Here is a 12,536-nt window from a genome sequence, read left to right as displayed (position 1 = left end):
CGAGTCCGGGCAGCAGAGGGAGGGGGTGGGACGGGGGGGGCAGGGCGTGTCTACGCCCCCCCCCGACCCCCCCAGTCCACACAAGGCTCCGAGGAAGTGCAGCCAGCTCCTCCCGATCCGACCCGGGATCCAGGTTTTCTCCGGGCCCGGCCGGTCCCAGCGCGCTCCCTCCCTCCAGTCTCCCCGCCCTCTCCCCCTCCGTCCCCTCCTTCTCCTCCCCCTCCCCTCCCCCTCCCGCCCCGGCCCGGCAGTGGGCTCGGCCAAGTTTGCTGAGCGTCGCCGCCGCCGCCGCCGCTGCCGCCGCCGCCGCCGCCGCCGCACACTGGCCAGTCAATCAGGAGCGGGGCCGAGCGGAGGCGGGCCGGGCCGGGCCGAGCCGAGAGGGGGGAGCTTCGGGAGCTGAGAGCAGAGCGGCGCAGCGCGGCGCAGAGCAGAGCCGAGCCGAGCAGCGCGGCCGCGGAGCACGGCGGAGCGCGGCGCAGCCCAGCCCAGCCCGGCCGAGCAGAGCGCGCACAGCCCAGCCCAGCCCGGCCCAGCCCAGCCGGCCGCCGCGACGCCCGCCGGGGCCGGGGCCAGCGCGAGGACGAGCCGCGCGCGCGGCAGCCAGCCTCCCTCCCTCGGAGCGCCGCCCGGCCGCCGCTCCCGCGCCTGCCCAAACAACTTCGCGGAGCCCAAAGGTCGGGGCCCCCGGCCCCCGCCGCCGCCGCCGCCGCCGCGGGCCCGCCCGGGCATCTCGCGGCTCCGCTCGCTGCCCCTTGCCGCCCCCCGGCCCCGCCATGGCCCGCCTGCCCCTCCCGTCCCTCCTGTGCACGCTGGCCGCGCTGAGCCTCAGCCTCCTGGCCGCCGAGCTCAAAGCCAAAAGTTGCATGGAAGTGCTGCAGGTCTACGTCTCCAAGGGCTTCAACAAGAACGATGCGCCCAGCAACGAGATCAACGGTGAGTCGGGAGGGAGCCCCCGCCCCCCCGGCCGGGCCTGGGGCCAGCCGCCCCGCGGGGCCGGGGGAGCGGGGCTGGGGGGGGGGCCGGAGCCCCAGTCCGCACTCCCACTCCTTCTACCCAAGAAAGTTGGCTCGCCCGTGGGCTTCCCTCGTTCCCCCCCGCCCCCCTTCTCCCGCAAGCGTTCCCGCGGTCCCGGCCTCGTCCGCCCGCTCCGCTGTCGGAGGTGCCGAGCCGCGGGAGGGGGTCGCGCAAAGAGAGCCACCTGAGCGGGCGCGTTGACCACGCGTGTGCAAAACTTGGAATTGGAATTGATTTTCGGTTTCCAAAGCCTCTTCCTTCCCCCCCTCCCCTCCCCTCTCCTCCCCGCTTGCCGGGGCTCCCGGTTCTCCTGGGCTCCTTCGGGGCTTCGTAGTGGCTGCTGGAGCTTTAGAAGTCGCCTTCAAAACCAAACCCCCCACCCCCTGCAGACCCTCCCTTGGGGGGCGGGGGGGGGGGGAGTCTGCCGAGATTTTCTGGAAGGTATTTGCTATTTTTTTTCTCACTTAACCTTAGGGTTAATTGCACATTCAATTTACAGGCCTTTGAAAGAACTGATTACCCACCGGAAATCTTAAACTCTGTTTGGAGAGCGTCTTGCAAATGAAAGCGGGCTAAACTGGTGGAAAAATTATCACATTCTTTGAACTGGAGGTGTGGGAGAGTGGGGCAGACACCTCTGCTTGGCAAAAGCCATTCTTTTGTTAAATTAGGTGGGGGAGAGCCTCTTTTTCTTTCTCTGATCCTTGAGCACTTTCTGCAAAGCAGCCTCTTGACTGCGGACCTCTTTAGGATGGACCTTTTTAGGATGGCCGTCCGGGAGCTCGGTGGCACCCCCCCCCATATTACAGAAGAGGAAACTGAGGCTCCCAAAGGCCAGGTGACTTGTCCAAGATCAGGAAGCTAGAAGGTGGGACTGGCTTCCAGTCATGTGCTGCCCCTTCGAGCCACAGTTGCCTGCCAGCTCATGAAGTGCCTGTGCCATAGAGTGGCTTCTGGAGCAAAACTCTGTCGTCAGGGTGCACGACTGAGCTTTAGAAGTCTCACCAGACTCCGGAATCAAGAGCCTTTAGCTTATCAGTGGTGTTACTGCTTCACTTCCCAACCTTAATCAAAGTTCTGGTGCCTTGCTTCCGTTTCTATCCTAAACCAAAGTGAAATCGTTAAGCAGAATGATGTTCTGATGTTTCCATTTCCAACCTTAACCAAACTTAAATTGCGGATGTTTGGATTTCTAACCTTAACCAAATGGATGCTAGGACTTTTCGATTTCTAACCAACCAAAACTCATGTTAGGATCTTTCCATTTCTAACCTGAACCAAGCTGATATTAGACTCTTCCCATTTCTAACCTGAACCAAACTTAAATTACGGTGTTTGAATTTCTTACCATCACCAAATGGATGTCAGGTTCTTTCCATTTACAAAACTTCACCAAACTTTGCAATGTTTGAATTTCTGACCTTAAAACCAAATTGATGTTAAGCTCTTTCGATTTCTAACCCATATCCAGACTTACCTTAGGCTCTTTCCATTTCTAACCCTACCCAAAGTGATATTAGGACCTTTCCATTTCTAACTTTAGCTAAACTTACCTTAGGGGCTTTCAATGCTAACTTAAATGAACTTATGTTAGGCTCTTTAAACTTCTAACCATAACTTATATTAGAATCTTTCAATTTCTAACTTTAACCAAAATGACATTAGGGTGTTTCAATTTCTAACTTTAGCCAAGCTTATTTTCAATTTCTAACCTTAACTAAACTTATGGATGTTTCAATTTCTAACCTTAAACAAGCTTATTTTCCATGTCCAACCTTACCGTAAGTAAATGTTGCTTTGCATCATTTCTAACCAGCCATGTTGCACTCCTTTGGTTTCTGACCTTTTGTAAAAATGGGGTGACTACTTGGACTTGGGATGGAGCATAGAGGTTGGTACCAAGAGAAAGACAAAATCCCGCCGAGGTCCTTCCAGTAACTTCAGCCTAGTTGGGCCATTGCGGCAGGGCTATTAATAACATTGGAGTCTAGGGGTAGTCATGAATTACATGTTAATTACAAAGGTAATTGTGGGAAGCTCCTGGATGATTTAGGAGTGGAACCAACCATATGTTACATAAATTGTTTTGATAGGACCGGCCTTGTTCCCACAGTAAGTCAATCCCTACTGCACCTTTGCAGTTATCAAGTAACTTACACACAGTCGATTAGACACTATTTGCCCTTGAGCTGTCTGTCTTTTTTTTTTTTCAGGCTGAAGTATGTACTCACTGATGCAAGGTTTTATTGGTTGTAGAGCCTTGAAAAGCTCTCTTTCTTTCCCTTCTCTCTTCCTCCCTGCCTGCCTGCCTGCCAGAAAAAAAGTAAAGTGGACCAGCGTTCCCCCTGGGGTCCTCCACAGCCCAGGGCTGCCAAAGGACTCCCCAGCCTGCAGTCTGATCTTTGCTTCAGCCCCCTACACTTACACACACACACACACACACACACACACACACACACACACACACACACACACACACACAGACATATGTTGATTAGTACAACTCTTGTAGTTCTTGTAAGATCCATTTTAAGGGACCAGATTTTGAGAAGCAGTTTTCTTCTTCATCTTCTGCTTAGTAGATAATAAAAGGGATTTAAAAAGGGATCAGGAGCCTTTGGTGTACACGTGTGTGTGTGTGTGTGTGTGTGTGTGTGTGTGTGTGTATGCGTATGCATGCAGGCACACACGTGTGCATCTGTCCGGACTAGCATCTTAGCATGAGGGAAACTTTCTATCCCTCTAGACGTTACTGATCTTGGGTCTATGAGAGCCTCACTTCTTGATTTCTGAGGATCTCTATAACCACCTGCCCAAGAGCTCTAGAGATTCGCCTGAACCGACATTCTCACCCCAAAGATTGGGGGGTGTTCATAGTGGGCAGCAGTAGGAAATGGAAGCTAATGTGCTCCCACCCCAAACATTTGATTCTTTTTGTCTTGTCCTTCAGCTCCCTCCCAGGGCTCTGCTTTTATTTCCCCTTTTGAATGACCTACTGGACTGCATTCTCCCAAGGAACAAAGGGAGTGCCTTTTTAGCTGCAATCCTTGGAAGACCACCAAGGACTTGGGCTCCTGTGGTGAAATTTCGCACCACTCTCAACAATAACAAAAATGCATGACTGAAAGGCCCATAAATGTGGCGTGCTGGAAGCCTTCACTTGAGGCTAGGCTACTGTCACAACACAGACGGAGTAAATACCTTGGTTTGCTATTCAGGCCACTGATAGAGCAACAGGAGTAATCTTGACCATTGCACTGGCCTCCCTCCAGTTCTGCATGTTAGCCTTCTCCTTCAGGAAAAGAGGCTGACCAACTGGATTTGGGGGAGAAGAGTTTCACAGCCTGCCCTGTGATCCAGAGCCCTCTGGCTGAATGAGGCCAGTCCCTAGGCTTTTTTCACAAAGAGCACATCTCTTAAAATGACCCATCTCTGTGTTCCAGGAAAAATATATCACTCTTCTTCCCCCCCACCCCCCGCCTCCCACTCCTAAATTTTGAGGACTAATGGCAGTCTTGGACAGGTATGATTGAACTGTCATAGAGCTTTGAACATACTTCCAGAACACTGTTTTCTGAAGATGGCTCAACCTTTCATAAATCAGGATTAAGATGATTAGGGCCCAACACTTTTAAATATGGTTCATGGAAGTCTTGATCAGAAGGGCTCTTTAAGGGAGAAGGCTAGATTTGTACTTCATATTCTTCACTCCAATAATAGGTGTTGCCTATCATGCTAAGCTTCGAATCTGAAACAGCATAATGCATTAATTCAATGAGCATCGATTCATTGCTTACTATGTAAGCTAGGTGCTGAACAAAGACAAAAAGGAAAGCGTCTTCCTAGGATCTTACATTCAGATCTTACATATTAATGAATACAGAATACACTTACTGAGTCACAGAACTTTAGACTTGGAGTCACTGATCTAGCACATAGCCTAGATGAATTACCACTGTAGCCTACCCAACAGGTGGTTGACCAGTCTCTTATTGGATTTCCAGAGGGACCACCCCCTCCTTCTGACCCATCTCCTTCCATTTTCAGGCAGCTCTAATTGCTAGAAAGATTTTCTTGATATCAAATCAGAAAATACTTCGTGGCCATTCCTACTGGTTGGTTGCTCCTGGTTCCACCCTTTGGCACCAAGCGGGATAAATCTAACCACTCTAACAAAGGACAGCCCTTCATATATTTGAAGAGCGCTATGCTAAGTTCGCTTAGTTCTTCCATTCTCCAAATTAATTGTCCCTAGGTTCTTCACCATCCTATTTACCTTCTATATTCTTGCCATTTCATCAGTGACCTTAGACTGTAGAACTCAGAAATAAATAGGGCTTCAGAAGAGGTCTGCAAGGCAGAGGACAGGGACGGTGGATTAACAAAAGCTTCCTCTGGTAGATGGCATTTGAGCTAAGCCTTGGTGGGAAGCCTGAGATTCCAAGAGGAGATGAGGGGGGACAACTGGATTCTAGGCATGGGGGACAGAGCTGGGAGATGGAAGGTCAAGTAGCAGGAATAGCAAGGTGGCCAGTTCCCCCTGGAACATCCCTAGGTTTTGATTGAGTAGAAAAGGGAAACACAAAGCTGAATGTGATGAATGCCTGAGCCTAGTATACAGTAGGTGGATCATAAATAATTATAGCACCAAAATATATGAGGAACAGCTAGGAAGTGGAATGGTAAGAAAGCAGAGAGAAAATAATTGCTGACTTGATAGGTCTGAATTAGCTCAACTTGCCATCTGTTTTCTGCTCTTGAACAGAGAAGAGAAAGGAATGTGTACTGCCATTTGCAAGATCAGGATAAAGATTACATTGACATTCTCTTACTCTGTCTCATCTTTGTTTTAAATTGCTCTTAAGATCCATCCTCTAGGTTGGAGACTCTTAAACTTAGACCTTTTCCCCTGGTAGCAGTGTAGGATTATGGGAAAGGCAGGGAAGACATCTGTTAGAGTAGAAAAATTCAAAACCCACTTTCAGACTTCCTCCCTCATGGCTCCCCCACAGTTTGTCAGCCATTGATGGGAAGGCTAGTCACATTCTGATTGAACCTTGGGACTGGGCATGGCTTATAGAAGAGCATGCAGAGATCTGGTCTTATTCAAGAACTATCCCCTAGGGAAAAAAAAAACTCCTATTAGTGTCTAGCGTCCATTTTGATGTTTCTTATGACCTGATTTCTCCAGGTGTGATGCCCTAGCTTTCTTTAGGGGGTGAAATGGAGATGTGTACGGTTACCAATTGCCAGTCCTCATTGGTCTGGGCAATAGTGTTGTACAGTGGCAAGAACACTGGATTTGGAGTCAGAGGATTTTAACTCTACAATTTACTGCTTGTGTGACCTTGGACAAGTCTCTTCCTTCTTCATTTCGGTTTTCCTCTCTGTAAAATGATGTAATGGGACCAGATGATTCTTTTGTAGCTGGAAGTCTCTGAACCTTTGACCCAGTCTTGGTAGGTCAGAAAAAGAGAGACTTACTTAAAAGCTCAGACTTCTGCAGCAAATTCAGTTGAGGCATCTCACATGTAAAATGTCTGATTTCATGTAATTTTGTTTTCCTTTTCTTTTGATGGAAGTTATGTTGGAATCCAGTTTGCAGGATTAGTTGAAGACTTGGATAAGGAACAAAAAGGTAGGTTTGGGCTTTCTGTGTCAGTGAATCACTAATGCTATTTGTTAAAATTCATTGCATTCCCAGCAGTGTAGACAGAACATATTTCAAGGATGTTCAAATCCTGCCTCAGACACTTGACTCTTACTAGCTGTGTGACCTTGGGCAAGTCACTTCACCCTGATTGCCTCACATCCAGGACCATCTCCAGTCATCTTAATTCCTATCTGACCACTGGACCCAGATGGCTCTGGAGGAGAAAGTAAAGCTGGTGACTTAGCACAGCATACCCCTCACTCAAATCCAAAACATGTGCTTGTCATAGCATTGCCTCCCTGATATCATGGTGGTCTTTGAGAACAAAGGACAAACATCTTCATCATAAATGCTAATGGAAAGCTCATTTTTACTGTGTGGCTGATGAGAGACCAATGAAGCATCCATGGAATCCAGAGCCAGAAGGGGATCTTCCTGACCTAATTCACCCCTTCCTTTTTATATAGGAGAAAAATGGAGACTTAGGTCAAGGGACTTATCCAAAGTTATTCAAGTTGTAAGTTAAAAAAGTCAGATTTTAACCTATATTTTCTTTTTTCTTTTCTTTTTTTTTAGTTTTTTTTTTTTTTTTTTTTTTGGTAAGGCAAATGGGGTTAAGTGGCTTGCCCAAGGCCACACAGCTAGGTAATTATTAAGTGTCTGAGGTCAAATTTGAACTCAGGTCCTCCTGACTCCAGGGCCGGTGCTCTATCCACTGCGCCACCTAGCTGCCCCTAACATATGTTCTCTATTGCATTATGCTGCTTTCAAAGAGTCTAGCAATATTGTTGTATACTTGTACACAAGATTTCCATATGAACGAACCTAATAGTAGAATTTTGGGGGGTCCGGAGAGGGGAGGCAAGTAAGGTTAAGAGATTTGCTTAGAGGTCACACAGATAGTAACTGTCTGTGGCTGGATTTGAACTCAGAGCCTTTTGACTCTAGGGCCAGTTATTTTATCCACTGCAGTGCCACTTAATTGTCTCTATAATGACAGAATCTTAATAGTTGGAAGAGTACCTGGAGACCATCTCCTCCACCTTTTATTCAAAGTATAGAGCTATTCCAAAGATAATGAACTTCATACTTAAGGATTCTTGGAGCCACTTCTAAGTGAATAGTAATTCTCATTTATTTAGCAATGAAATGTCTTAAGGCCTGGAAAGTGTGCTTTGTTCCTCATCCCTTACCCTAACCTCTAGGTCACAGGTGACCAATCTTTTAGCATTTCTGGACTACAATACCCAACAAAAATCCCTCAAGAGCCCATGCAAAATTTAGTGCCCATTCATGAATACACCGCAACCTACACCACGGAGGAGCCCAACAAGTGTAACAAACTGAGTATGTTGGGCATACCAGCTCTATACAATTGAATGGGACAGTCAGGATAGCCCTTCCAGTCTATCAGTGAAGGCATTGGAGTATAGTGGAAAGACCACTGGATCTGGAATTTGGACTGGTGTTCTAAGTCTTATCTTTTGGTCACTGATTTCCCATGTGACCTTGGCCAAGGGTCCTCTTGGCCAGGCCTCATATTCCTTACTTATAAAATGAGAGAGTTGGGTCTAAATGGATTCTGAAGTCCCTTGCAGCTTTCAATTTGTGAACCTCTGATTTGTGAGGTGTGTTTTCACACTGACTCTGTTTATAGGTGAGGAAACTTTCCCAGAGTGATGAAATGACCTGCCTACCACAATTCATACTTAGGGTCTCTGATTTTGAGGGGACCAAGAATCTAAATGATACCTATGAGACTTTGTTTCCAGTGAAGGATATAAACCCCTAGAAGCCATCAAACCCTTCCAATACAATTCTTTTTTTTTTTATAAGGCAAACAGGGTTAAGTGGCTTGCCCAAGGCCACACAGCTAGTTAATTATTAAGTGTCTGAGACTGGATTTGAACCCAGGTACTCCTGACTCCAGGGCCGGTGCTTTATCCATTATGCCACCTAGCCGCCCTCCAATACAATTCTAATCTTGCTTTCTATTGGTCTCTTTTATTGTTCTCTTCTGTGGGGCCAATCAGAAGAAATCACTTTCCTCTTTCATTTCACAGCCCTTTAAAAATTTGGAGAAAACTATCATGATCTCGATCTCTCTCTCTCTCTCTCTCTCTCTCTCTCTCTCTCTCTCTCTTTAGGTTTTTGCAAGGCAATGGTGTTAAGTGGCTTGCCCAAGGCCACACAGCTAGGTAATTATTAAGTGTCTGAGATCAGATTTGAACCCAGGTACTCCTGACTCCAGGGCTGATGCTCTATCCCCTGCGCCACCTAGCCGTCCCCAAAACTATCATGATCTTTATTGGACTCTTCTCTTCTCCAGTCTAAATTTCCTCTGTCTTTCAACCTAGTCTCATATGGTGTATGATGAGAGCCATCCCCTTTTTTTCAATCACTCCCCGTCTCATTCTCTCATCTTGTCTTCTCTGGCTTTGCTCCCATGTGCTATCCTCACCTGCTGGCATTTCTCCCTTTCTTTCAAGTCTGACTCTGGAAATGGCCCCTCCATGATATAGCCTCTGACCACCAGCATACCAGCCCTCCTGGTGAAAGTGATCCTATTTTTCCTCCAATTTCTCGTGACACTGAATCTCTAACCAAAGCTTCCCATCTACTCTGCCTCTTGTTCCAGTCTTATTTGTATCACAGATATCTAGAATTCCAAAGTTAAAACGTATTTTAGAGGTCTTCTAGTCCAATCTCCACCTGAGCATGAATCCCCCATAACACCTAGGACACCTGCTTATCCTGCCTTCTGAGAGAATGTATTCTCCCAGCTGATGGTCTTTCATTGGAGTCAAGGTGATCATAACAAGTGAAGGCCACACAGGCCAGAGGTGAGCTGGGATAGGGAATAGGGAACTCAAGAACTGGGAGCCCTGAATTTCTTCAGTGATCTCAGTTAATTCTCAAATGAGATCTAGCACCTCCAGTACCACTGGGTTTTTTTGTTTTGTTTTGTTTTGTAAATAGTTGAGGTTTTTAAAGAGAGGCAGTGGGGTTAAATGACCTGCCCAGGTTCACACAACTAGTAAGTATCTGAGCTTGAATTTGAACTCGGATCCTCTTGACTCCAGAGCTGGTATTCTATCCATGCAGCGCCACCTAGCTGCTACCTTTGTAATAAGTTTCGATAAATATTTTCATATTTGTTAATATATATTCAAGGCATTTTCATCCTTCCCCAAAAGGAAGAAAACACAGGCCTTGCCCTCAAGGAGTATATAATCTAGTAAATTTCCAAAGTGGAGGTGGGGATGAGGCAGATGCCCAAATAAGTAAAAGTATAAAGTAGGAAATAAGTGACAAAAGGGATTTAGAGGAGAGCACGCCCATTTGCTTTGTGGGTTCAGAGAATGTTCCCTAGAAGAGATGACATTTAATAACAACAGCTCTCATTCATGTCCTACTTCAAGGGTTTTAGAAACAGTTTTTCACTTAATTGATCTGAGAAATAATCCTGGGATGAATGTGCTGCAATCATCCCCATTTTACACATTAGGAAACTGAAGCTGAGAGAGAGGTTTAAGCATCTTACTGGATGTTTAAATTGCTTAAGTGACTGAGGAAAGATTTGAATTCATCATCTTCCTAGTATCCAACACTACAGGATTTTTGGGGGGGAAGTAAGAATAATGTGAGGTATTCAATACAGTATTTCCGATGACCCCAGTGGCTTAAAATGCAACCTGCAACTTGGGAAGAGAGTAAGAGAAAAAAACCAGGTACCAAAACATCATCCAGAAAGCCCATACACTTTACCTGAAGCCGGGGGGAGCTTTATTTTCCTCTCTTATTTAATGTAATTAGCAGACATTTATTGCCGAGGTGGGAAGAGAATCTGAAGTTATACTGTAAGGTACCTACCTTGAGGGTGAAGGAGGAGACAAGATGCAAAGATAACATTTCTCCCAGCTTGCTCATCTGGTTTCCCAGCCATGACGATTAGGAGAAGCCAATTAGAAAAGAGCCAGACAGCAGGAAGAGTGACAGCTGATAGCAAGCAAGCAGGCCAAAATATTAAAAAGCAGGCCAAGAGCTAGCTAGTATATTGACCTGGGTAACCAGAGGATGAGTGGTGCTGGATTTGGAGTTGGAAGAGCTAGTTCTGTAGTCTCGACTTGGCCATTTAAGGCCTGTGTGACCCTGGGCAAATTTCTTCCTCTCCTTGGGCCTTAGTTTCCTCTTGTATAGAATGAGAGAGTTGAAGTAGATGATTTCTACAGGTGCCTCCCAACTCTAGGAGTCTATGTATGAGACCTTGGAAAAGTCATTTTCTCTTCTGTGCGACTCAGTTTCCTCCTCTATGAAACGAACTAGATGATCTCTGAGGTTCATCCCAGCTTGAGATCTTTGTCTCTGTGATCTTCAATAGTAATATTGAATTGTTTGAGGTCCATATTTTTCACCTTGAAATCTTGGATAGGAGTTAGAGCTGGGAGGTCCTTGAGAAGATGGGCAAGGGGGATGCTTAGAGTGAAGCATAGAGTCTCTCTCTTTTTTTTTATTTCTACCTCATATAATTTCTAGCTTCTATAAACTTAGGTTAAGTGCTACCTCCTATGGGAGATTTTTGCTTATTTTTCCAGTTGGTGGTTGCATAGGCCTTCTCCCCATTCTGTTTACTTTATATTTGTATCTTCTATATGCTTTTGTATGTACTTGTGGCTTTCCCCAGTATAAACTCCTTAAAGACAGGGACTGTTTTGTTTCTGTCTTTGTATAGTACTGCCTAATACAGTAGCTGGCATATAAAAGGTGTTTAATAAATGCTGATTGGATTAGATTGAATAGTTGAGGTCATCTGGACCCTTTCTCCTCAACTGAATTATTTGCTGGTTTCTCCCTACCAGTCCCTTTGCCCAGTTACTTTTAGCAGTGTTTGGAGGGGTTGACTTCCTCCCAAGGGCTTGTCATTAACCTTGATTTCTGGTGTGCTCACCCCAGGTAAAGTCTGACCCTCGAAGCCTGGATTGGACTGGCCATTGTTCCTTTTGAACTGGAAAGGTCTACTCTCGCCCACTGCTCAAATGTGGCATCAACCAAAGAGTGAACCCCCTTCCAGGGCGTGGGTCCTTAGCCCACAGGCTTTTCCTCTTCCTTTGCCTCTCCCCACCCCAAGCTTTTGCTCTCTTGGTTTGCCAGTCAGAAATGCAAACAAACCATTCTCCTAGCTTAGCTTTAAGCATGTGGTGAACAGTCGCTGCCTGCAAGGGTCCAGTCTGGTGGGAGTAACCTTGTTCTTGGCAGCGACTTCACAGAAGGCGCTAAGTCTGGGCTGCTAGGATAAGCAGGCAAGACATTCTTTACAATTTCTCCCAATTATTATCTATTATTGTAAAAATTGCCTTAATTATTGGATGTTTCCTCAAATACCAACTCAGTCTCCTGTACCTCCTGCCCCTTTAAAAGGGTACACAATAGTCTTTGAACGTGACAAACTTGGGCATGTGGGTGCCAACCAGAAGTATTGGCTGCTTGGGTTGGCAGGATTTTTCCTTCTGCCACTATGGACATTGGAGGGAGGAAAAGAAAGGGGCGTGGGGGGGTGTGTGGACGTGTTTTGTAGCTCCAAGTGAACCCAACAGTGCCAGCTTTTGCTGATTAATTCTCCGTCTTACTTTAACGCCCAGATTGGAAATGACCTTGTCTTCTTTCCCATTAGAATGAGATGGAGCTGGAACCTGAAAGGCAGGGGGAGGTGGAATTGCCTGGGAACCAGCGGTGGTTGGCTGATTAGTAAGTGGTATTTTAATCTCAGAGGAGTATAACTAGAGGTTTCAGCATGGGAACAAAGGTGTGGGGGATGGTGCAGTAGAGGAAAGTTTTTCCATAGGTTCAGAGAGGGCTCCTTGTGCCA

General features: G+C 46.6%; 1 protein-coding gene across 1 annotated transcript in view; it reads left to right on the top strand.

Annotated features, from left to right (window-relative positions):
- Window positions 1-771: 771 nt before the first annotated feature.
- GPC4 (glypican 4) overlaps window positions 772-12,536 on the top strand; it is a 141,100-nt gene continuing 129,335 nt past the window's right edge. The window contains exon 1 of the mRNA XM_074206849.1: window positions 772-936. Within this exon, the coding sequence (XP_074062950.1) occupies window positions 777-936 (160 nt within the window). The 5' untranslated portion in view covers window positions 772-776. The remainder of the gene's footprint in view (window positions 937-12,536) is intronic.

This window comes from Macrotis lagotis, chromosome X (genome assembly GCF_037893015.1).
Source record: "Macrotis lagotis isolate mMagLag1 chromosome X, bilby.v1.9.chrom.fasta, whole genome shotgun sequence".
Taxonomy (NCBI): domain Eukaryota; kingdom Metazoa; phylum Chordata; class Mammalia; order Peramelemorphia; family Peramelidae; genus Macrotis; species Macrotis lagotis.
Note: the sequence above shows the minus strand (reverse complement) of the source record. Positions and strands in the feature narration are given on the sequence as shown.